Source organism: Oryctolagus cuniculus, chromosome X (genome assembly GCF_051225735.1).
Source record: "Oryctolagus cuniculus isolate XC-2025 breed Fujian yellow rabbit chromosome X, ASM5122573v1, whole genome shotgun sequence".
Lineage (NCBI taxonomy): Eukaryota > Metazoa > Chordata > Mammalia > Lagomorpha > Leporidae > Oryctolagus > Oryctolagus cuniculus.
The window spans coordinates 54591220-54617577 of NC_142888.1; the positions used below are offsets into that span (position 1 = coordinate 54591220).

Consider the following 26358-nt stretch of genomic DNA (forward strand, 5'->3'; position numbering starts at 1 on the left):
AAACACTTTAAAATTTATCAACTGTACTGTTTATTTCACTGAAAAGTTACATGGAGGCCGGCTTAGCCACCACCTGTTGATGCCAGCATCCCATATGGCGCCAGTTCCTGTCCCGGCCGCTCTACTTCCAACCAAGATCCCTGCTAATGACCTGGGAAAAGCATTGGAAAATGGCCCCGAGTTCTTGAGCCCCTGTGCCCATGCGGGAAACCTGGATGAAGCTCCTGACTCCTGGCTTCAGCCTGGCCCAGCGCTGGCAGTTGAGGAGTGAACCAGATTGCTCTCTCTGTGTCTCTCCCTTTCTGTCTGTAATTCTTTCAAATAAGTAAATAAATTTTTTAAAAAGAATACAGTTATATACCCTCTGCTTAATAATATACCCTTTTTCCCTCACTTTATGACCATTTTAATGAATCTCAGATTACATGATATTGCTTTCAAGAAAAATTGTACGTACATGTATATAATATTTACATATGAAGTGAATACAGCAAAATGTTAAAAAACTGTTAAATATAAAAAAGCCATTCAATTTAAAAAATTGTTGAAGCTTATTCTGAGGTCTAAAATATTATCTACTCTGGAAAACATTCTGTGTGCTCTTGAGAAGTGTGTTCTGCTCTGATTGGAGGAAATGTTCCATATAAACCTGTGAGTTCCATTTGGTCTAATGTTTAGTTTAAGTTTAATGTTCTCTTACTGAATATCATCCTTACAATGGGTGATCTATCCGTGTCCAAAGTGGGATACTGATGTTCCCTATTATCATAATGCTTTCTTTCTCTTCAGATCTGTTAATGTTTGCTTTATATATTTTAGGTATTCCAATGTTGGGTGCATATATAAGGGTACTCCAAAAAGTTCAAGGGTAAAAACATCAAATGATAAGTTTTAAAAAGCAGTCACATGGATGCAAAGTTGTTTCTGATGACTTTGGCTGAACTGAAGTTGACTTAAACTTTCTGATAAATAAAAAAATGGGAAATTTCATAAGTCCATGACAAATGAAGGTATTTACAAACCGTTTAGAAATAGGTGCTCCAGTTGTTACTGTTAAGAGAATCAGACCAAGGCAATGATAGAAATGCAAATCTGAAGTTGTCTCTGGGTCACTCAGCTAATACAATAGACATAGATGAGATAAATTAATTTACCCTCAACAAAGTTGCAACTTTTATAGATTGAAAATACGTTTGACGAGCCGGTGCTGTGGCGCAGCAGGTTAAAGCCCTGGCCTGAAGCACCGGCATCCCATATGGGTGCTGGTTCAAGTCCCAGCTGCTCCTCTTCCAATCCAGCTCTCTGTTATGGCCTGGGAAAGCAGTAGAAGATGGCCCCAGTCCTTGGGACCCTGCACCCACGTGGGAGACCCAGAAGAAGCTCCTGGTTCCTGGTTTCTGTTTTGACCATCTGGGGAGTGAACCAGCGGATGGAAGACCTCTCTCACTGTCTCTACCTCTCTCTGTAACTCTGTCTTTCAAATAAATAAATCTTAAAAAAAAACATTTGAAATAAATTGAAAATTATCTAGAAAATGAAAAAGGGTTTAAAATGTACCTTTTCCTATCTCCCCTTTGCTGATGTCCCCAGTGTTTCCCCTTACTTTTTTCCATCTCACAGGGCCCTCACAACACCTGGTAGGTCTGCTATACAGATTCTTTATGACTCAGAAGGAACTACAGATTTGCATTTGTGTTGGGTCCCTCTGAAGCTCATTACTCTAATAAGTGTTTTCTAATTGTCCTGGATGGGGTTCCTGGCTTCTGGTTTCCCCTGGCCCAGCCTCAGTCCTGGACATTTGGGGAGTGAACTAGCAGTTGGGAGCTCTCTGTCTCTGTCTCTCCCTCTCATATAATAATAAAAAAAGAGCTATTAAAACTGTATGCATGCAGCTTCCAAGATCCAATAAATGTCAAGGGATTTGAGAGGGAAAATGAGCATAATGCTTATAATAGAAAATTCTCTTTAAAAGCCCATTTCTGACATTTAAAAACCAATGTCAGTATCACTAAAAATAACACTGACATGAGTTAAATATTGATGTACAGGATGATAGTAGGTTGGTAAGTGTAACCTAATGACAATTTTTTACTAATTGGCAACCTACATTCTTTAATGTTCCTATAGCTAAACTTTTGCTTTCCCTGTAAATAGTTTTATTTCCATTGCAATTCTTACATGCTGTAGCCAGATTTATTTATTTTGTAGCCAGATTTAAATTAGAGTTTGCCGACATTGTCCAGCTCTTGGTCTGAGACTGCACTAATTTGCAAGATTGATTTGAGTACTTCACTTTAGGTTTCTGAGGAAAATTTCCTTCAAAACAATAAACACGGGGCCAGCGTTCTGGCATAGCTGGTGAAGCTGCTGCCTGCAGTGCTGGCATCCCATAGGGGCGCCGGTTCGAGCCCCGGCTGCTCCACTTCTTATCCAGCTCTCTGCTGTGGCCTGGGAAATCAGTGGTGGATGACCCAAGCCCTTGGGCTCCTGCACCTGCGTGGGAGACCTGGAAGAAGCTCCTAGTTTCAGATCCTTGCAGCTCCAGCCATTGTGGCCAATGGGGGAGTGAACCAGCAGACGGAAGACCTCTCTATCTGTCCGCTTCTCCTTCTCTCTCTGTGTAACTGACTTTCAAATAAAATAAATAAATCTATAAAAAAACAATAAACACATTCAAATACTTGCTTTTAAAAAGTTTTCAGGGCTAGCTTTGTGGCGCACAAACTAAGCTGCCGCCTGTGATGCAGGCATACCATATTGGAGCACCAGTTTGTGTCCCAGCTGCTCCATGTCTAATCCAGCTCCCTGCTAATGTGCCTGGGAGAGCAGCTGAAGATGGTCCAAGTTCTTGGGCCCCAGAATCCATGTGGGAGACCTGGGTGGAGTTTCAGGCTCCTGGCTGTGGCCTGGCCCAGCCCTGCCATTGTGTCCATTTGGAGAGTGAGCCAGAATATAGAAGCTCTCTCTCTCTCTCTCTCTCTCTCTCTCTCCCTCTCCCTCTCCCTCTCCCTCTTTCTGTTACTCAGCCTTTCAAATAAATAAATAAATCTTTTTTTTAAAGAAAGGTTTGCTTAAAACGTACTTCTTGCTATCAAGATCTTTCCACTTCTCTACAGTTGGCAGTCTAACCACTGAAACATTATGCTTCTGTGAGAGCATGAATATTTCAGTCTTCCAAGAGAAACTGACTAGGATTTCAACGTCATTGCATATGGTGATAAAATTACATTTGAAAAAATTTGTTGCTTATAACAGGAAGAAAGTGCATGTCAATATGTTTCTGTGTCCCTGTGTGAAGCACTGTGCAAACTAGTACACCTTTATTTATCTCTATATATTAAAGTTTCCTCTTAAATATCTATTTTAAATTTCTTCAGTAATCTTTACTTAAATAATATTCTTCTATAAAGATTTATTCTTTTATCTTTTTTTTTAATCCAGAGAGAACTTACTTGTCTTTTAATTCTAGTATAGTATGAATGTTTTTATGTTGCTTGTGATATCAATTCAAACTGTTTATAGCTGATGCATTGGAATAAATGAAATAGGCTTTTCAGCAGAAGTATTTGAGATCTTTACCAAGGGTAAAGAACTTGTTTTTATAAGCTTAACTAGAATAGAACACATGTTTTTGGTTCTGCAGTAAGCCTGAACTCTATGGATTAAGCCTCTCCTAAGTGATTCAAGTTCTCCATTATTATTTTGTCAGTCAACATTGACTGTTCCAAACTTCAGCTTTCAATGCTCTGTATTTCAATGATTTTGGCTTTCCTGGTTGGCTAATTGGGGGGCTTTCTCCATTATTACTGAAAAGAACTTTTTGTGTAAATGGCACATCGTTGAAGGAACCTTTATTTGGGTCTTAACTTAATGAGGGTCTCTTCAAATATTTCAGGAGCAAGCAGGCTACTACGTTCTTTTCTCTCTCTCTCTCTCTCTCTTTTTTGACAGGCAGAGTGGATAGTGAGAGAGAGAGACAGAGAAAGGTCTTCCTTTTGCCATTGGTTCACCCTCCAATGGCTGTCATGGCTGGCGCGCTACTGCTGGTGCACTGCGGCCGGTGCACCGCACTGATCCGAAGGCAGGAGCCAGGTGCTTCTCCTGGTCTCCCATGGGGTGCAGGGCCCAAGCACTTGGGCCATCCTCCACTGCCTTCCCGGGCCACAGCAGAGAGCTGGCCTGGAAGAGGGGCAACTGGGACAGAATTCGGCGCCCCGACCGGGACTAGAACCCAGTGTGCCGGCGCTGCTAGGTGGAGGATTAGCCTATTGAGCCGCGGCGCTGGCCACGTTCTTTTCTCAAGACCACTGTATTCTTTCTTCAGTTGGCATGTATCTGGACAATAAACATAGTTTTTAGTGTGAAAAAAAAAAGAAGCCAACTGGAGTTTACATCACCCTTAGGCCCATAAGATAAGTTTTCCTTTTCTTTTTACTTCTCACAATAGTAGAGTGAAAGGCAAAGGATGTATGAAGCTGAGTAGAGACTGAACATGATTTAAGTGCCACCAGACTATTCTGCTTTCTCTCTTAAAAGCCATTGCTGCTAATTTCTCAACTCATGTTCATGAGGGACATAAGAGAGAAACAATGAGAATAAGGGAGATGGGGCATTCAGGAGATGAGATGTTACGTAAGCATTTACCTACCACACATACTCATAACAGTCAACCTGAGAGTGAATAAATTCCATTATACCTCCATGAAATGAGATGTGTAGAAACTTCAATCCGAGTGGTTTGAAACTTTAGGCTTTGCCAACATTGTTCAACAAAACCATAATATAGAAAAGAAACAATAATTTTATGGATATACCTTTAATAAAGGACATAGGAAGATAAAGCTGGCCAGAATTTGTCAGTATTTCTGCAGCAAGACACATGGTTTTAAGAATACTGTATACAATCACTTTGAGCAGATTGGTGGAAAAAAGATTTATAGCAAGTTGGCAACTTGAGCTTAACTGCTGAGGTCCCCAGTGCTTTTCTGTTTCTTGCTCTCCAAAACATTTCATATAACCCAAGACCTAGTCCGAGCTTTCCTGCTGTGTTCCTTTGCTGATTTAACCAGCAGGGTGAAAGCAATTATTCCTTGAATGCATCTTATCTTATTGTTGTTTCCTTTAATACCATTCCCTTCTAAGAATCTATTTCCTGACATATTGAATTCATTGTATTTTTTTAAAAACTCATTCTGCCAATGGCCTTGTACAGGCTGATCCAAAGAGCACAAGAAATGGTTTCAAACACTGTGCAGGATACAGCCCTAGCCCTTTTGGGGAAGTAAACAGTCATGGATTGCATGCTATTAGGAGCCTCCCATTCATTATTATGTTATATAACACCTACATGCAAAAGGCTACAATTTAATATGGTACATTACGGCTATGCCTGAAGAAATGCAGATGTACCATACCTCATCAACCACTTCCTACTGATTGGATGGAATGTATGGATTTTCTAGGAACATGGGATTTTGGAAGGGTTGGACAAGCTTGATAGATGCCCTCTATGCCCCTGCACAGAAAATATCTTTTGCACTGAGTCTCCTAGCCACTCTGAGTGCAGAGGTTCAGGAATGTTATCAATGGAATGTTCTTTGTTTGTTATAAGTGTTGACTTTAAAAAAAAAAAAGAGGACAGAAAATCATTCCTTTAAAATGTTTGCTCCTGGTGACCAGGCAGCCTGCATTGGGGTGGGGGAAATGTTTGTGCGCATGCACATCTTCACGTAGGTTAAGTGTGATGACAGCTGAAAGGGATAGGCTTTGAATGACTGGTATATTCCTGTAGATTTGGGCCTTGTTAAATTTCATGTGCATATTACTACAATGTATATTCAATATTCTTAAAACATACCTGCTAGGATTGTGCTTAAATCTCTACTGACCTCGATGTCTACACTTTGTGCAATTTGGCATCAATATGGGGAAGCACATTCTTTTCCCTGGCAAAGGCAGCCCTAGGATTTGCCATGAGGGGTGTCAAAAGAGATAATGGCACTGGCTGAGTCCATACAGTGTGAAACATGTGTCACACAGTGCCAGTGGGGGGCAAGAGGCACATATGTTGCATTTTTATCACAGAAAAGAAGCGCTGTATAAATTGCATACTTTAAGACTGTGAACAAAGCAGACTCTTTGAATATTAACCTGTCCTGATTGTTCTTAATGTTCTAAGCTGCTCCATGCTAATTCCAATACTGGGAAGCCAAGTCACTCTACTAGTTATTGGACATGGTAACTGTGAGTTCTGTTCAAGATAGCTATGTTCTTTGGGAGGGCATTTCATCTCTTTTGTCCAATAATTTTTTCCTGCTGTACCACGGGGAAAATAATTTCTATTCTATATCTTCCCAAGGATATTATTGAAACAAATGGAAGAATATTAAGCAACATACTGAAAGTTCTGCAAGAAAAAAATCAGCAACAAGTGTATTGAAGAAAGAATGGAACACACTCATTTGCTTAGAAATACCATTATGGTTCAACTTTTCATTCCAGTCCTGCAACTAAAGACATATAAGAGCACTAGGGAGTTACATAGCACCTTTCAGCTGTAGGATCCTAACAGTGAGTACCTTCATTTTGAAAATAGGGATGAGAAGTACCAAAGATTGGGAAATGAGATCCCACAGAGGTTATTGAATAGGGCTCCAAGGAAAAGCAAGAAAGGAGCCATATCAGGGTGCATGAATTATTACAAAAACCTCTGTCTTTTTGATCAATAATCAAACAGTTGGATGCTTATATACAGAAGTCAATACTCAAATGATCCATAGGTAGAGATCTTATCCAAGTCTATAAAACAGTGATCAAGGTGCTAAGATAGGGATATGGTTTCCTTTTATCTCCAAGCCCCCAGACGAAACCCTGATTTATTTGGCTTTTGAAGACAGTGTAAGTCTGTAAGATATTAAACAATTAGCTTTGCATTATGGCTCCCCTGAGATTTAGCCTTCCAGTGCTTCCCAGTAGTTTACTTGATGCTATCTTTTGTGCCCTGATTTCTGTGACAACTGAGTACTGATATACTCTATGCAATAAAGACATTCTTGATCCTTCCTGACTTTGAATCATAGTTAGCAGCTGCTCTGCCTAAACTCTTGGCAGAAGATGAGATAGATGGGAATAAGGAAGATTGCTTTGAGGCCCACTGGCTGTGAAGTAAGTCATGGCCCTCCATTTAAAGAAAGGTGCATCTCTACAGGAGTAGAAGGCCAGCCTTGTCTATCGTAAAACCATGTGGATGGCCAAATAAGCTTTTGAGAGAAACCTAAATAAGATGGTGTTTTGGAGGGAGAGCAGAGGGGTAATCTTTCTATTTGAATATATAAGATTTCATTATGAAACCCAGTGTGCATAGTCTTCTAGGTTGCTTTTTGGATTTTGAGTTTGAGCAACAGTTCCCAGCCCTAATATGTTTAGACATATCTAGTATGCTCTCAGATGAACTGTTGACCACAATTCATTTAATGTCTGTTAAAAGTCTCACTTTTTATCAAAATTACCTAGGAGACCCAAATGAACAGGCTTTGTTGTCGCTTTAAGTAGCTGATGGCTCACCTTCTCAGTTCCACGGTGGCCCCACCACTGAATCATCTGACAGGTAACTCTTTTTTACTCAAAAAGATTTCAGGAGGATAATTTAGTATACCTAATCGTACCTCTAGGAGTTCAATTCCTTGATATCTATAAGATGCTTCTAACTCCCACTGATCTCTGTAAGAGTTGGAGCTTTTATTGTCAGCAGCTGGGCACTAGAGTGCTGGTTGAAAAATAAGAAATATCAATAGTCAGGTATTATTAGTATAAAGAAGCAGCATTAGTGTCCATATTCATTGATTCAGGCACTAGGACTGAAAGAAAGGCTGATTATAAATAAATGGGGAAATGGATGTAAACTGTCTTAATGGCTGAGCCACCACTGAAGTTAAAAAAAGATTGGCATATTACTGTTCAGTTATCACTATCTGTACATTAACCCCTACTGTGCAAACACAGAGCTTTAGTGCTAATCCTCAGGCTAATGTCAGCTGTGAAACTTTACCCCTTTGAACAGTGTTGTAATTAAACCTGAAATTCATCCTTAGAACCCTTGAGAAAACCTATGGTCTATAACTTAGGCATATAGGTTTTTTTTTTTCATCATAAAAGTCATTTATAAAGGCTAAAATAAAGATAGGCAGCAATGACATGAATAAAAGTAATTGGAGAATTTTAGCACAGCCTGGTACTAAAAACCTTTAAAACATTAATTATTATGTTTAATAAAGTGGAACGAAATCTGAGCTGATCTTCTCTATTAACTGTGGTGCTTTCAGGAACCTCTGTGACAGAGAACAGGTTTTACATTGTTGTTGAATTCCCAATTTGAGCACCTTGGTCACAGCGCATTGAATCTCCCTTTCAAACTTAGATACCTGATATGGGGATGGTTCAAAGCTCTGCAAATATTTAAACTGCTCCTTAGGTGAAAAGCATGATTACATAAAAGCCTCTATTTTTTTAAAAAAAACAACCTTGATTTTCACAACAGTTAGCAGAATTTTGTATAGATGTGCTGCACATATACATGTTTACCAACACACATACACATAAGCAGCAAATGTAGTCTGTAGTCTGATTCCCTTCAATACCCAGAAGACCCTATAGATATGATTGATAGTCTTTCTTGGGGAACTAAAGACTCCAAGGAAGTCTTATAAATTCCCTTTTACCTGAAAAGATGAATGAAAAGCTATACTTTACATTTAGGCTTTCATGGATTGGGGCAGGAGAAATGAAGAGAGAACTGACTTGAATTAACTGCTACCAAACTGAAGTTCAGTCAGTACATTAAACAATTTGTAAAGTCCTGAAACATCTGCAAAGCAAGGATTTGACAGAATGCTTTCAAATCATGAAGCTTTCAATCCAGCATGGTGACTTATTTTGAAGATTAGAATGGTTCCCAACACTGAACTCTGTAAGCCTCTTGGGAGATGGTGGGTCCTGAGAATGGAAAAAGAAATTCACAGGTGAGCTGAACAGCTGTAAGTATTCACATCCCAGCATCCATTGGACAACAATATGCAACCATTAAAATTACATTTATGAATAGTATGGACAAGCTGCAAATGAAGAAGGAAGGAAGCAAAATTATACAAACAATGTTACAGTCACTTTTAAACCAAAAATTGTATCTGGAGCAAAAGAATGAGGAAATACTGTTGAAGGTATAGATCCATGAATAATTTAGTTTCTTTTCCCCTACTTTCTATTTGGTATTTTACACATTATCTTTGGGAAATATATAGTAATTTGATTAAAAAATATTTTTGAAATTCACAGGAGATAAACCTGAATTTTGAAATTAGACAATTCTGAAGTTGAATCTAGCTTTGCCACTTGCTATCTTTGTGATTCTGAGAAAATAACATCAGTAAGCCTACATTTCTTTATCTGTAAAACAAGCATAGTAGGCCGGCGCTGTGGCGCAGTGGGTTAACACTCTGGCCTGAAGTGCCGGTATCCCATATGGGCGCCAGTTCAAGACCTGCACCACTTCCAATCCAGCTCTCTGCTATGGCCTGGGAAAGCAGCGGAAGATGGCCCAAGTCCTTGGGCCTCTGCATCCATGTGGGAGACCCAGAAGAAGCTCCCAGCTCCTGGCTTCGGATCAGTGCAGCTCCAGCCATTACGGCCAACTGGGGACTGAACCAGCGGATGGAAGACCTCTCTTGCTCTGCCTCTCCTCTCTCTGTGTAACTCTGACTTTCAAAGTAAAGAAATAAATAAATCTCTTTTTTTAAAAAAGAAATCTATCTAAAGGAATACCTGGCATGTAGGAGGCCCTCAACTAGCCATTTTAAGCTATTACAGGCTTTCTGGAAAACAGCTAGGTCATGAGTATTTTAAAAGTTCATAACAACAGATTTGTTTCCAGGGTTCTATCCTGTGGGAATGGTTATAAATAAGGAAAAATATTCAAATTCAATGATATTATTAATATCTTTTTCATAATATAGACATGTCCAATAGCAAAGAATAAATTAAATAAATAAAGTACCCTGATTCAATGGGAAATTACTTTTGGTGTTTGTGAAAAAGCAGAATTCAAAACAGAATACAATAAAAGAATCAATGTTGAAAAATATATTCATAGAAAATAATGGAATGGATACAAATGTTAACAAGAGCTATCTTTAGGTTGTGTGATTATGAGTGATTTTAATTTTCTTTTTTATTATGAACATGTCACCCCCATGAGTGACCTGAATTGAGTTCCAGATTCCTGGCTCCAGCTTGGCCCAGACAAGGTTGTTGCAGGCATTTGGGCCATGAATCAGCAGATTAAAGATCTCTGTCTCTCTGCCTTTCAAATAAATAAAAATAGATTTTTTAAAAATGTATTTATTTATTTGAAAGGCAGAGTTACACACAGAGAGGGACACTCAGACCTTCCATCTGCTGGTTTACTCCCCAAATGACCAAAATGAGCCAGGCTGAAGCCAGGAGCCTGGAATTCCATCTGGGCCTCCCATGTGGGTGCAGGAGACCAAGTACTTGGGTCATCGGTCCGCTGCTTTCCCACGTGCATTAGTGGGGAACTGGATCAGAAGTGGAGCAGCTGGGTCTCAAACCGGCATTTTTATGGGATGCCAGCATTACAGGCGGTGGCTTAACTTGCTTTGCCACAATGCAAGCTCCTAAAAACAGGTTTTAAAAAATGTTCTTAAATTGATTGTGTTGATGGTTGCACAACTTTGTGAATTTACCTAAAAACACTGAATTTGGGGTCAGCATTGTGAAACAGTGGGTTGGGTCACTGCCTGCAATGCCAGCGTCCCATGTGAACAATGGTTTGAGTTTCAGATGCTCCACCTCCGATCCAACTCCTTGCTAATGTACCTAGGAAAGCAGTGGAAGATGGCCCTTAGTGCTTGGGGCCCTGCCACCCACGTGGGAGACCCAGGTAATCTCTGTCTCTCCCTCTGTTTGTAACTCTTTCAATTAAATAAATAAATCCAACAAAACAAAACAGAACAATTCAAACTGCATTTACATAGCTTTTTTACATAACCCTGTTATTCTTCAAAATAATTATTTTTAAGGATTGCACAGTATTTCATCATAATAATGTAGCCACTTATTTCACCACTCTTTATTGCTAGATATTTAGTTTTGTTTCAGATTTTTTGCTATTATAATAGCAGATAAATAGCTGTGCAGATCTCTGATTATTTCATTAAAATATATTCCTAAAATGGAGTTACCAGATAAAATTATATGAACGTTTTAAGGTTCATAACATGTTGCTAAATTGCTCTCCAAAATGATCCATGAATCTAAATTTACATCAGCAGTGTATAAGAGCACCTGTTTCAACATGTCCCTGCCAACATTAGATACTATAATTTGTAAAAATTGGCTGACTTAATGAACAAAAATTAGTAATTTAGGTTATCTTCATTTGTATTTCTTTACAATGAAGTTGAACAATTTTCATGTTTATTCTTTGCTTTAATTTTTATTTTGGTGATTGTCTTTTCACATTCTTTAACAATTTTCTAGCTATTGTAGTTTTCTTTCATCTATTGATTTGCAAGAGCTTTGTAAATTAAGGTTGTGAAATTTTTTGTGTTAGATATTTTGCAAATGCCCTGTCAAGTTTGTCTTTTTATTTTGAAGAAAACATCATTTAGGATCAGCACATTTTTGGGTAAAATTATGTAAGTTTTTTCTTTTTATATACAAAAAAATTGAGATAAAATGAAAAAAGTTAGCATTGTTAATTATAAGTTGTAAACAAATGAGCATTCTTTTTATCCTTCAGCTGTTTGTTTTAAAAATTTTTATTTTTTATTTTATATATATTTTACTTTATTTACTTGAAAGTTAGAGTTACACAGAGAGAGAAGGAGAGGCAGAGAGAGAGAGAGAAAGAGGTTTTCCACCGCTGGTTCACTCCCCAGATGACCGCGATGGCCGGAGCTGAGTTGATCCGAAGCCAGGAGCCAGGAGCCAGGAGCCAGGAGCCAGGAGCCAGGAGCCAGGAGCCAGGAGCTTCTGCCGAGTCTCCCACACAGTTGCAGGGGCCCAAGAACTTGGGCCATCTTCTACTGCTTTCCCAGGCCATAGCAGAGAGCTGGACTGGAAGAGGGGAAGCTGGGACTAGAATCGGTGCCCATATGGGATGCTGGCCCACTGTGCCAAGGAGCCCGCTCCTATTATTTATTTATTTGAGAGGCAGAGAGAGAGAGAGAGAGAGAGAATCCCCTGTCTTCTTATTCACTCCCCAAATGCTTACAATGGCTGGGACCGGGCAGAGCTGAAGCTGGCAGCTGGGAACTCAGCCTAGAATTCTTACCTGGGTGGCAGAAACTCAATCACTTGAGCTATCACCAGTGCTTCCCAGGATCTGCATTGGCAGAAAACTGGAATTGGGAGATTGAGCCACACGTGAAACTGAGGCACTCTGATAGGGGATGTGAGCATGTTAATCTGCATTTTAACTGCTGGTCTACATGCCTGTCCCCATTGTTTTATTAGTATAAAAAGTTTTCAAAATAAAATGAAGAAAAAAGTATATAAAAATCTAATACTTTATTCAACCACTCTCCAATTCATAGACATTCAAATTGTTTTCAGTTAGGAACTTTCACAAATATCACTTAGTAATTATCTGTATACATTTAAAAAAACCTTCATATCTTAGTTTTAAAATATTTCTCCCAGGGGCCGGCACCTTGGCACAGTAGGTTAATCCTCCTCCTGTGGCGCCGGTATCCCATATGGGCACTGGTTCTAGTCCCAGCTGCTCTTCTTCCAATCCAGCTCTCTGCTATGGCCCGGGGAAGGCAGCAGAAGATGGCCCAACTGCTTGGGCCCCTGCACCTGCATGGGGGACAGGGAAGAAGCTCCTGGCTCCTGGCTTTGAATAGGTGGCCAGTTGGGGAGTGAACCAATGGAAGGAAGACCTTTCTCTCTGTCTCTTCTTCTCACTGTCTGTAACTCTACCTCTCAAATAAATAAAATATTTATAAAAATATTTCTCCCACTCCTCTCTCCTGTATTCCAAAATATTTTTCTATTATCAGAATATGACTTTGGGGGCCGGCGCCATGGCTCACTTGGTTAATCCTCCGCCTCCCGCGCTGGCATCCCATATGGGTACCGGGTTCTAGTCCTGGCTGCTCCTCTTCCAGTCCAGCTCTCTGCTGTGGCCCGGGAGGGCAGTAGAAGATGGCCCAAGTGCTTGGGCCCCTGCACCTGCATAGGAGACCAGAAGGAAGCACCTGGCTCCTGGCTTCAGATCGGTGCAGCACCGGCCATAGCGGCCATTTGGGGAGTGAACCAACGGAAGAAAGACCTTTCTCTCTCTCTCTCTCACTGTTTATAACTCTACCTGTCAAGTAAAAAAAAAAGAATATGACTTTGCTGTTACCCCAAAACTAATCAGTTACATAATTCATTTAGACAATGCCCTGGAAATAGCATTGTTTAAAGGCAATTTTGCTTATCAAGGAAAGCATTTTAAAAATATTATTTCAAGATTTCCTGAAAAAGAAAAGACTTATACAGTCATATAAGTTTGAGAATTAACTTATTTAACTTCAGAGCATTCACAAAGCTCTTTAGTATATTAAAAGTGCTGACGGGTGTGTGTGTGTGTGTGTGTGTGTGGTTTAATAGTTAATCCACCAAGCTCAAATATAGGTATCCCATATCAGAGTGCCTAGGTTCAAATTCTGGCCCCACTTCTGACTGCACCTTCCTGCTAATGTGTATCCTAGGAAGCAGCAGATGATGGCTCAAGTAGTTGGGTCCCTGCCACCCACATGGGAGACCTGGATTGAATTCCTGGCTCCTGGCTTCAGCCTGGCCTAGCCCTGGCCATGTGAGCATTTGGTGTGTGAACCAGCAAAGAGGAGCTCTCTATTTTTGTCTGTCTCCCCAACAGATACAGTTAATGAAAAATTTAAAAATCCTGAAAGTACTGCACTAAAGAAAAGGTTCAATAATCTGCACAAAAGAAAGAATACAGGGGTCAACTAAGTTCAAGGGGCAAATACAATCTTCCCTTGATGAGTCACAAAACTCATCAGCATAGTGGAAGTCCTACACACAAGAAACTCTCATTTTGCTTCTACTTTCAGAGGGCTTCCCAAATTTATTCCCCGGAGCACTTTTCCTCTCCTTTAACATTTGTTAACATGTTCAAGTACTAATGTTTCATAGAATGCCCTTAGCAAAATGCTTAAATAAGAACATGAGAGAGATGAGCATCATAGACAACTGAAATCTAGATATTTCTACCACAAGTTGTTTTAGTTATACATCAATTATCAACACATTGAATAAGAAAAAAACACTTAATTATTTCTTCTAAGCAGGATACACAACAGACTCATAGAAAGACAAATGCCCTAAACAGCACTCTGGTCTCAGAATCAGCCCTTAAAGACATTTGGATCTGGCTAAAAAGTCCATGAGAGCATTTCAGGTATGGAAAGCCAAGACACTGTGGCAAAAAAAATGACCTACATGAAAGATCTCTGTGAGTGAGATCCCAGCGGAAAGAAGGGGCCATCAAAGAAGGAGGTACCTTTCTCTGAAGGGAGGAGAGAACTTCCACTTTGATTATGGCCTTGTTTAAATAATGTCAGAGTTTGTGGACTCACGAGGCTTCCATAGCCTTGGCAGCTCATGACAAGAGCCTCGGGTGATCACTGACGCCATAAATAAGAGTGTCAATTGTCAAATCAACAATTGGAGTCACTGTGCACTTGCTCCCGACCTCTGTTCTTAATGTGTTGTACAATGAGAATTAACGGTCAAACTAGTATTCAAACAGTACTTTATACTATGTGTGTGTGGGTGCAAACTGTTGAAATCTTTACTTAGTGTGGAGTTGATCTTCTATATATAAAGATAATTAAAATGCATCTTAATGAAGGATGGGATGGGAGAGGCAGTAGGAAGTGGGATGGTTTGGGGGTGGGAGGGTGGGTATGGGGGGAAGAACCACTATAATCCAAAAGTTGTACTTATGAAATTTACATTTATTAAATAAAAGCTTTCTTTTTTATTTATTTTTATTTTTTCAACTTTTATTTAATAAATATAAATTTCCAAAGTACAACTTCTGAATTATAGTGGCTTTTCCCCCCATAACCTCCCTCCCACCCACAACCATCCCATCTCCCACTCTCTCTCCCATCCCATTCTTCATCACGATTCATTTTCAATTATCTTTATATACAGAAGATCAAGTTAGTATATACTAAGTAAAGATTTCAACAGACTGCACCCACACAGACACACAAAGTATAGAGTACCGTTTGGGTAGTAATTTTACTGTTAATTCGCATCGTACAACACATTAAGGACAAAGATCCTACATGGGGAGCAGGTGCACAGTGACTCCTGTTGTTGATTTGACAATTGACACTCTTATTTATGATGTCAGTAATCACCCAAGGCTCTCATCATGAGCTGCCAAGGCTATGGAAGCCTCTTGAGTTCACCAACTCTGATCTAAATAAAAGCTTTCTATATAAAAAAAATCTTACCTTTTGAATCATTAAAAAAAATTCTTCCTTCTGTTAAACCTGGCTTTTTAAATATAGTGCCATACTGGAAATGGTAGGCTGTGAGGTCAGACAGACCTGGATTGCACTTTTAGGCTAGCCACTTACTAGCTATGTAGCCTCTAACAACTAATTTAACTTTTCTGCACCTCAATTTTCTCATAGGTAAAATGAGAACAGTAACATTCACCTCACAACGTTGATGTGAGAAATGAATGAGAGAATGTATATCAAGTACATAGTCAAGTGGCTGATATAGACCAGGTCTTACACAGTACCTACATTTGTACATAGCAGAAGTTCTGTTAAGGGAAAGAACTGAGGACCCAAGAACCCACAAACAGATTGATGGTGTTTAGAGTAATCACTAGCATTTTCAAGGGAATAGAACTGGAAATTTTATCAGATTAGAGCTTGAAGCTCAGTGGTGTTTCTATAACTCAAATTCTCCTTTCAATACTGAATTACACTGGGCTTATTTACCTGTGAGTATTGCAAAAAAGAAGGCCGTTTAGCTTTTCACTAAGCCAAACAGAATCACAAGTATAAAGCTGCCTCTCCCTGATGAATAAATTAGTAGCATTTTCGGAGGATTGGAGTGCAGGGAAGGTGCTTTTTGCCTGTTAGTGGGTAACAGTAGGTTATTAACTGACTACAGAGTCAGGCAAAAAGACCCTATTTGTAATCTCTATCATTTCAGACACCTGGCATATACCAGGGCAAGGTTTATAATTCACAGTAGGAAAGTAAATAACCTGAATGGGATGTTTGGTTGTTTGGGGTCCCCTGGGGTCTTTTAGCACAAGTGATATACGTGTGAGTTTGTAGGGAAGAAGGGCATCTTTTTGCAGTACATCACACAGGGAAATTATGTATAGAACTTCTGCTTACGTGTGCAGTACAGAGTGAAGAATTTCACAGTTTGTTCACCAGGATAAGAACTTATTCCTTTTCAAGTTCTGCTCCAAGGTCTGCTTCTTGGCAGTCCATGTGGCACTAGATGTGCCTCTCTCAGAATACTGACCTGTCTGAGAAATGCAGGAAATGTGGAAACTGCTACGTTTCCGTTTCCACAGCAAGAGACGATGAAGCTTCTGGATAATCTGCAAGATTGAAAAATGAAGGTGAATGCTATGCTTTGAATATGGTTTGAGTGTGTCTTGCAAAGGTTCATGTGCTGGAAGCTTGATCTCTAGTGTGGCAATGTTGAGTTGGTGGAACCTTTAAGAGGGCCTAGTGGGAAGTAGGTCATTAGAGCGCCATCCAGTGAAAAGGTTAATGTAGTTTGTGAAAGGCTGGGTTGCTATAAAGTGAGGCCAATCTCTGGGCTTTGGCCCCTTTTGCACATTGCCATTTTGCTTTCCATTTCTTTGCCATTTTGTGATACAGCCCTGGGGCCCTTTGCAGGACTCCAATTGCCAGGCTATTTGGACCCTCCAGCCATTAGAATTGTGAGTCAAATAAACCCACTTACTTTATAAAGTACCCAGCCTTGGGCATTTTGTTATAACAACAGAAAATGGACTAAAACAGCTATCATATGCATGCCCCTGTGTTTTAAATGGGTGGGTATTGATTCACTAGCATTATTTTCTTCTTGTCCAATCCCTGGAGACAGCAGACATCTACAAATCTCCAAAGACTGGTGTGGTACACAGAAGTATTTGTAACCAGCCTAGACATTCACATTCCAAGAGCAGCCAACCTGTTCTAATATGAACTAAGACTATTTTATTTATCCACATTATCTGATCTATACTGCTGGCTAGTGACTTAAACAACTGTGATGACAGCTCAACATCATCTGACTTTAATGGAATGTTTTGGGTCTTGCTACTGGACATAATTGTGGTAGCTATTATAGTACTTTAGCTGCTGGTGTGCTTCTACAAAGGAATGAAATATTTAGAAAATAAGAGGCTTTGGGTTTAACAAGCAACATCATTTATGGTACAAATGTTTTGTTTTTGACCTCTAGCTTTTTAGGAAAGCAAAGTACACTCTGAATCAGCTGGCTTAATGTACAGATAGACAATTATTTTCTTCATACTTTCAGCATAATAATGTACTTGGTACTTTAAGACAAAAAAGTTGTTAGTGGTCAGTCCCAAAAGTTTTGGTCTACTGTATTTTCTTTTATGAAGTCAATATGCCATAAAGTGTGCTCCCAAAAGTGTGAGGTCTGGATCCCTGAAGACAGAGGCCAGCCAGCCAGGATGGGTTATCCTTGCCACAGCCAACTGGAAAATTCTCATGCCACTGGTTAACTGAGTTAACCAGACGCAGGGCTACTTTCTTCTAGGGAAAGTGGAAAAGTAAAAGTGGCTCTGAGAATGTCTGTGTTTGAAATCATGACCCATGGTAGGTACAACATTTTATTTTGTCAGGAATACCAGATTTAGGGTATTTAACAAAAGATTTATGTATTTATTTGAAAGGCACAGTTATTGAGAGAGAGAGGGAAAGACATGGGAGAGATCTTCTGTGCCCCAGTTCACTTCCCAAATGGTCACAACAGCCAGGGCTGGGCCAGGCCAAAGCCAGGAGCCAGGAGTTTCACCTGGCTTTTCACGTGGGTGGCAGGGTCCCAAGCACTTGGGCCAAATTCTGCAGCTTTCCCAGGTGCATTAGCAGGGAGATGGGTCAGGAGTGGAGCAGCTGGGACACAAACTGGTACCCATATGGGATGCCAGCATTGCAGGCAGTGGCTACCCAACAACGCTGGTCCCCTAAGATATTATTTTTAAAATTTTATGTTTAATTGACGCATAAGAATTGAACATATTTATGGGATATCATATTAGATTTCTGTACATGTAGACACTGAGTAATGGGTGACAAATCTATCTTGTCAAACAGTTAACTTTTCTACAGTTAAAACACTCAAAATATTTTCTTCTATTTTTTTAGAGCAATATGCAGTACTTTACCATTATCTATAGTCATCCTATCATGCAATAGAACAGCAGAACTTCTTAACTCCTAACTATAACTTAGCAACACTTAAGGTATTCTTACCCTTAAGTGTGAATAAGAAGAAGCTATGTTGGCCCAGGTCTTCAGTGAGAGATGCACAGAGAATAACTCATGTTTGTCAAACCAAGAGAAAAAGACACAACAAGACTTAAGCATTCCACCTATCCAAATTCTAACCTAGAAGGCATCTGACAAAGAGGGAAAGATAATTCCAGAAGTGAGATGAACTTCTTTGCCTTTCTGGTTTGGAGAAGTGATGCTAATTCTTTTGATGTTCACTCCTTGCTAATGGCTGTCTCAGAATTTTTTAGGTGTGCTTTGGCAGCAAAGTTTTCTAGAAGTTGGCTTTTAGGATTTTGCTAAGTGAATTTCTTTTCCTTTTTTCCACTGCAAATCACTCTTTATTTTGGCACAGAACACTTCTTCCAAGCAATTATTTGAATAAAAATCATGCTCTTGTAGACAATGAGGCGTGAGCTGGAAAACCTGATTATCAACTTTCTCCCTGGTTTCACCCCCAGGGTAAGGTGAAGCTCAGGTTGCAAGGTAGGCTTACCTAGTGAGGACTAAACTGAAAAGTGCAGCTACTTTAACTGTGCTAATCAGGCAGTGCAAATAGAAGACAAATGCAGGACTTAGGAAGTCAATTCACCTTCCTCTAACAGCTGCACATTTACTGCTTCCCTCAACTCCATCTGCTCTTGCTGCCTATGCAGTACTGATTTTACCATTATTCAATAGATGTCTACTTGAATTACGAATGGTATAAGGTCTTTTTTTTTTTTTTTTTTGACAGGCAGAGTGGACAGTGAGAGAGAGAGAGACAGAAAGAAAGGTCTTCCTTTTTTGCCGTTGATTCACCCTCCAATGGCCGCCGCAGCCAGCGCACCGCGCTGATCCGAAGCCAGGAACCAGGTGCTTCTCCTGGTCTCCCATGCGGGTGCAGGGCCCAAGCACTTGGGCCATCCTCCACTGCACTCCCGGGCCACAGCAGAGAGCTGGCCTGGAAGAGGGGCAACCGGGACAGAATCCGGCGCCCCGACCGGGACTAGAACCCGGTGTGCTGGCGCCGCAAGGCGGAGGATTAGCCTATTGAGCCGCGGCGCCATAAGGTCTTAGTGTATGCTTGGTTCATCTCTATCCTCTTTCTTCGGCAGTGGAGAAATTATTGTTACCTTGGTTCTTTGTCTCACACGGAAGAAGAATTTCCAAGTGGATGGCAAAGAGATTTAAAAGTTTTTATTAGAATCAAGGACCAGCCAGCGCCACGGCTCACTAGGCTAATCTTCTGCCTGCGGTGCCGGCACACCCGGCTCTAGTCCCGGTCAGGGCGCCGGATTCTGTCCCGGTTGCCCCTCTTCCAGTCCAGCTCTCTGCTGTGGCCCAGGAGTGCAGTGGAGGATGGCCCAAGTGCTTGGGCCCTGCACCTGCATGGGAGACCAGGAGAAGCACCTGGCTCCTGGCTTCGGATCAGCGCGATGCGATGGCCGCATGGCGTGGGCCGTGGCGGCCATTGGAGGGTGAACCAACGGCAAAGGAAGACCTTTCTCTCTGCCTCTCTCTCACACTGTCCACTCTGCCTGTCAAAAAAAAAAAAAAAAAAATGAAGGACCTCCAGCCAGAGCAGTGTGGAGGGATGCTTCCAAGAGATGAAAACCCAAAGGGGAGTCTCTCCCCTTCCCTTCCCTTCCCTTCCCTTCCCTTCCCTTCCCTTCCCTTCCCTTCCCATAACTCTGCTTTCCAAATAAATGAAATAATTCTGTTAAAAAAAGAAAGAATGCATGGCTTCCTGAATATTCTTACCACATTAACACTATATCTCTTATCTAGAAGGCTATTTCCTTCTTTCCAGTCTCTATCATGATGTTTTTTTTTAATCTTTTATTTAATGAATATAAATTTCCAAAGTACGACTCATGTGTTACAATGGCTTCCCCCCCATACCGTCCCTCCCACCCACAACCCTCCCCTTTCCCACTCCCTCTCCCCTTCCATTCACATCAAGATTCATTTTCGATTATCTTAATATACAGAAGATCAGCTTAGTATACCTTAAGTAAGTATTTCAACAGTTTGCTCCCACACAGAAACATAAAGTGAAAAATAATAGATGATTTTTTTAAATGATGATGAAATCAGATCAGACCTATTGTCATGTTTAATCCCAGTGAGAGTCAAGTTGGGAATTGATAATTTCTTTCTTTCTTTTTTTTTTTTTTTAACAGAAGATCAGTTTAGTGTACATTAAGTAAAGATTTCAGTCGTTTGCACCCCCATAGAAACACAAAGTGAAATATACTGTTTGAGTACTCGTTATAGCATTAAGCCTCAGTGTACAGCACGTTAAGGACAGAGATCCTACATGAGGAGTAAGTGCACAGTGACTCCTGTTGTTGACTTTACCAATTGACACTCCTGTTTATGGCATCAGTAATCTCCCTATGCACCAGTTATGAGTTTCCAAGGCTATGGAAGCCCCTTGAGTTCTCCGACTCTTATCTTGTTTAGACACGGTCATAGTCAAAGTGGAGGTTCTCTCCTCCCTTCAGAGAAAGGCACCTCCCTCTTTGAAGACCTGTTCTTTCCACTGGGATCTCACTCACAGAGATCTTTTTGCCAGAGTGTCTTGGCTTTCCATGCCTGAAATACTCTCATGGGCTTTTCAGCCAGATCCGAGTGCCTTTAGGGCTGATTCTGAGGCCAGAGTGCTATTTAGGACATCCACCATTCTATGAGTCTGCTGAGTATCTCACTTCCCATGTTGGATCACTCTCCCCTTTATTTATTCTATCGGTTGGTGTTAGCAGATACTAGACTTGTTTATGTGCTCCCTTTGACTCTTAGTCCTTTCATTATGATCAATTGTGAACTGAAATTGATCACTTGCAGTAGTGAGATGGCATTGGCACATGCCACCTTGATGGGATTGAATTTTGTAGCTTAAGTTCTGCCTCTTCCTCAAAACTCTCATCAGTATAGTTGATACACTTTCTCCCTTTCTTGATAGACTCAGTGTTTAAGCCTCACTAACAATCACATCCTTATCATTTGTACCAAACAGTGCTTAACACAAGGCTAACCTTACACTAGGAATGTAATTGCTAACATCAGCTTTATGGCAATGAACACACCAGCACTGTGTTAGATTTATGTGCTTTTCTTGTCTTTCCCTGTAATTTCAAGTTCCTTAAGGGCAGAGGCTACATTTTATTTATCTTTTTTTTTTCAAAAGCAAAATTTATTAGAGTCAAAGACCTCCAGCCAGGGCGACACAGAGGGGGGCTTCCAAAAGAGGAAAAACTATATCTTTCCACAGTACCTTGTTTGGGGTGCATTCTCAGGAAATCCATTCTGAATTAAACTGATTGATTAGAGACTTGCATTATTTAAGGCACATATACCAGTTCAGAACTAAGGGTTGGACAATGTATGGAAAGCAGTAAAATAAGCACCCATAATACTTGTAGTAAGTTTTCTAGGGGATGAGGGTATGGATATTTCCTTCTTATCTAGAAAGATTTTCCATGCTAACTGGAAAATGCCTAGCAACACAAAGGTTAGCCCAAGGTATTATGTTTGTTGCTTTCAGAGATGCAGTGTAGGATTCCTATTCTTGAACAAAGTCAAATGACAAATGTGAGAATAGGTTTTTTATAGGGCAGTGGTAAAAATGCTAGGTGGAGCAGATAAGGGGAACAAGTGTACAGAGAATACATGAAGAAAGAAATCTGGTTCAGGGCTGGCGTTGTGGTGGAGTGGGTTAAGTTGCCACCTATGACACTCATATGGGTGCTGATTCAAATCTTGGTTGCTCTGCTACCCATCCAGCTCTCTGCTAATGTGCCTGGGAAAGCAGCAGGAGACCCAGATGGAGCTTCTGGCTCTTGGCTTGGACTGACCTAGCCCCGACTGTTGAGCACATTGGGGGAATGAACCAGCAGATGGAAGATCTCTCTATCTCTATCTGTGTCTCTCCTTCTCTTCTGCAACTCTCCTTTCCAAATAAATAAATAAATCTTAAAATAATGTAAGTTTACATATACTTCTAGTATAGAATAGCATCCTTCTTAAGAGACAAGGGAGCCATCTGGTGAAAGACACCAGGTTGTGGTTATTCATAGCTTGAATTGTAACCCCTCAATATCAGATGGTATCATAAAATATCACACCTTAGGGCTGAGAATAGCTTAGAGAACATGAAATTGAAACTGAGGTCCAGAGAGCAGGGACTTTCCAAAAGTCACATGTTAAACCTAGTGTCAGAATCAGAAAATGTTTCCCATGCCAGGGCTCTATCCATGTTTCTCTTCCTTCTAAATTTGGTGAAAGAGACACAGGAATTTAGATAATTTCCTTTCAAATGGACTTTAAAAGGTAAATAGGAGGGGGCCCGGTGTTGTGGTACAGGGGGTTAAACTGCCATTTGTGACACCAGCATCCTATATCCAAGTGAGTGTTTTCAAGTCCCAGTTGATCCTCTTCTAATTCTGCTCCCTGATAATATGCCTGGGAGGTAGCAGATGATGACTTAAGTACTTGGGCCCCTACCACCCATGTGAGAGACCAGAATGGAATTCCTGACTCCTGGCTTTGGCCTGACCAAGCCCCAGTCATTGAGGCCATTTAGGGGAGTGAACTAGGGGATGGAAGCTCTATCTCTCTTTAAGATTAGAAAAACCTAGTCACACAGTTAGTAAGTGAGAGATACTAGCTCTGAAGTCCAAACATTTAACCACTGTACTACCTAGTAGTTCTCCTTTACTAGCTGTGTGACTTTGGATTTCTCTGATTTGGGGTTCTCTCATCTATAAAATTGGATTATTTGATCAGAAAGTGATTATGATCATTAAATGTGACAAAGTCTGTATATCGCTTGGCACATACTAGGCATTTAACAAATGTTGGTTGTATCCTTTAATGATCATTTTCTATGTGCAGCTCTATTTTGCAAGAGTCAGAAAATACTGAAGTGAAGGTGACAAGGTCTCTTAACTTCAGTGAGTTCCTATCTAGTCTTCTATTGCCCAAACTCTTTACTGGAATGAAGCTACTTTCTTCCTGTACCCCTCACTTAACTTGAGGTCTCATGAATTGTAGCCTGGGACTTTCCTTGTAACCTTTTGCCTCTTTATTCCTTGCCACCATCCAGATCCTATCCAACCTTAAGGCTCAAATTCTAGCTCTTTTGTGAAGCCTTTTCTGACCAGCTCAGCCCAGAGGAAATCACCCTTTCTTTTGAATCTAGCACACACTTTATGGTTCTACTCATTTGGTAAAAAACATATCCTGTATTGTGTTTTGTTAGGTAACTTTTCATGTGTGTGCCTTATTTACCCAAATACATTGAACACTTGTTAGTTTCTCCTTCTTCCCACTCCTTTTCCTGTTATATTCTTGGTCCATTATCTCGACATCTTATCCCAGAATGGTACTGTGTCCCGTATGTAGGAATAAAAGAGAAAATAACCTTTTGGAAAATATCCACTTACCCAATCATCCCAAATGTGTTACCATAGGATGAGTCAGAGGAAGATTGGTTTGGAAGGTATTAGTACAGGCCAATGTAGTCTTGATTCCTAAATAGAAAGCTGGCAAAGGATTGACTGAGACTAAGGACTTTTCCATAGTTGGCCCTACCTATCACTGCCATATATGGGAATAAGTAAAGGTAATTTGGTACTCTTGAAGAAGTAGAATCTTTGTGGTAGGAACCATGGATTTAATTTAGGGCTGTAAGTTCTGCAGCAGTGTTTTTATTTATTTATTTTTATTTTTTGACATGCAGAGTGGACAGTGAGAGAGAGACAGAGACAGAGAGAAAGGTCTTCCTTTTGCCGTTGGTTCACCCTCCAATGGCCGCCACGGCCGGCGTGAGCGGCCGGCGCACTGCGCTGATCCGAAGCCAGGAACCAGGTGTCTATCCTGGTCTCCCATGGGGTGCAGGGCCCAAGTACTTGGGCCATCCTCCACTGCACTCCTGGGCCATAGCAGAGGGCTGGACTGGGAGAGGGGCAACCGGGACAGAATCCGGTGCCCCAACCGGGACTAGAGCCGGGTGTGCTGGCGCCGCAGGTGGAGGATTAGCCTATTGAGCCACAGCCCTGGCCAGCAGTGTTTTCAAGGTCCTCAGATATAATCATACAGGTCTGGTTAGGCCTAAAGTATTAAAGGATTAAATGATAAGGTAAAATTTCCTTATGCAAGATTCAATGGCTGTCTCTGGCTGGGAAGTAATTGCACAGAATATCACCCAGAGGCTTCTTCTAAACAACAAAGCTCTTGATGTGAAAGGCCTCTTGTCTCAGACTCAGAGCTCTTGTATACAGAATGTACTTGGAGAGTCTGAGTTCTGTTGAAGAGAAGGACTCTCACCAATCCTCTCAGAAGGTCCAGGGATTAGATCAATCTCTGGCAGATGATGGAAGTATGCTTTGACAGGAGTATCACTTCATCATTTTCCTGAAGCAACATTTTCCTCATGCCACTGCTCACAAAACTTCAGTAGTTCCCCATCACCCACATAATAAAGTTTTTAGTCTTGTGTTTAAGGTCTCAACCAATTTGATACCAATGAACATGCTGAATTAATCTAATAATTGACTCACTTGGTCAATAACATATCCTGTATCATATTTTGTTAGGCAAATTTTCATGTTTTGTGTCTTATCTCCCCAAATAAATGGAAGGCTGTTGTGTTCAGAGACTATAGTCATACTATGTAATGCTCCTTATGGGCCCAATGTCATAACCTTAGTAGGTACTTATTAAATACTAGTTTACTTCTCTTGTTATTCCATAAGGTTTTTTGTCATGGCAGCAGAAACTATCAGGTTGAAAATAAATCAGAAACCTTTGCTACCTTGAGCACTACTAATGGGTGTCAAAGAAAGAAGGTTTAATCCAAATAAAGGAGTAAGAAATTAGGCTACTTATGTAACATTTAATACATTAGAGTCTGAAAATATTTTTCTCGGAAAGTGTCCAGCATTTTACATTTCTAATTATCATTTACACTAGGAGGTTATAAACAAATTTAAGCAAATTTTTATTTTTGTGTTATAGAGATTATTTTATTAAATAGTATTCCTTCTGTGGTATACTCTATTAAAATTATCAAAATAAGTTAAAGAGCTCATTTCCAGTCTAATTAGCTAGAGTTAAAAGTACTTTTGGCTAAAGAAAGTTCAATTCCTTTTCTGCAGAATTCTTTTAAACTGTTTTTCTTGTCATAGTTTGTACACTGATGCAAAGTAATTGGAATAAGTTGTGCATAATGGTCATGTACCATGGAGCTTGATCCTGACCTGGAGCTCTCTACTGAATTCTCAAACCAGGCTGATGGAAGAAATAGGTAAGAAGGAGGAAAGGAACTGGCTTTACCCTCTTTATGAGGAAATAAAGAAACTAAGCCTAATAAATAGAAGTCATGCAATTATAATGACAAATGCTGACCTTGGGCACTTTTATTGAAGATAAAACTGAGTTCAGTTCCTGCTAGGCAACCAGTTAGATGTTATTAGAAAGTAGATGTTATTAGAAAAAAATTTTTTGATGACTCCAATTTGTAAGTTCAGGCAAAGCAATCAATGAAAGGCAGATTGCAATCAGTTTAGGTTTGTTCTAGAAAACAGGAGGAACTTGGCCGGTGCCGTGGCTCAATAGGCTAATCCTCCGCCTGCGGCACCAGCACACCGGGATCTAGTCCCGGTTGGGGCACCGGATTCTGTCCCAGTTGCCCCTCTCCCAGGCCACCTCTCTGCTGTGGCCAGTGAGTGCAGTGGAGGATGGCCCAAGTGCTTGGGCCCTGCAC

At 40.5% G+C, this 26358-nt stretch overlaps 2 protein-coding genes across 6 annotated transcripts in view; one reads left to right on the top strand and one right to left on the bottom strand.

The window, feature by feature from the left end:
- UPRT (uracil phosphoribosyltransferase homolog) overlaps positions 1 to 356 on the top strand; it is a 125500-nt gene extending 125144 nt beyond the window's left edge. For 2 of the 3 annotated variants that reach the window (XR_515197.5, XR_016228399.1), the window contains exon 8: positions 47 to 356. Coding sequence is in view for 1 of the 3 variants with exons in the window: in XM_089324856.1 (XP_089180982.1) it covers positions 47 to 66 (20 nt within the window). In the remaining 2 variants the exon portion in view is untranslated. The remainder of the gene's footprint in view (positions 1 to 46) is intronic. The other variant, XM_089324856.1, reaches the window with a different exon arrangement.
- Positions 357 to 4800: 4444 nt separating this feature from the next.
- The window catches only part of ZDHHC15 (zDHHC palmitoyltransferase 15), an 82908-nt gene continuing 61350 nt past the window's right edge, over positions 4801 to 26358 (bottom strand). Inside the window, exons 11-12 of one of the 3 annotated variants that reach the window (XM_008248848.5) lie at positions 16597 to 16675; positions 4801 to 8991 (exon numbers count right to left, since the gene is read on the bottom strand). In XM_008248848.5, coding sequence (XP_008247070.2) covers positions 16629 to 16675 — 47 coding nt within the window. In that variant the 3' untranslated portion in view covers positions 4801 to 8991; positions 16597 to 16628. Of the gene's footprint in view, positions 8992 to 11818; positions 12133 to 16596; positions 16676 to 26358 lie in introns of those variants that run through there. The other 2 variants (XM_051835085.3, XM_070067140.2) reach the window with 2 other exon arrangements.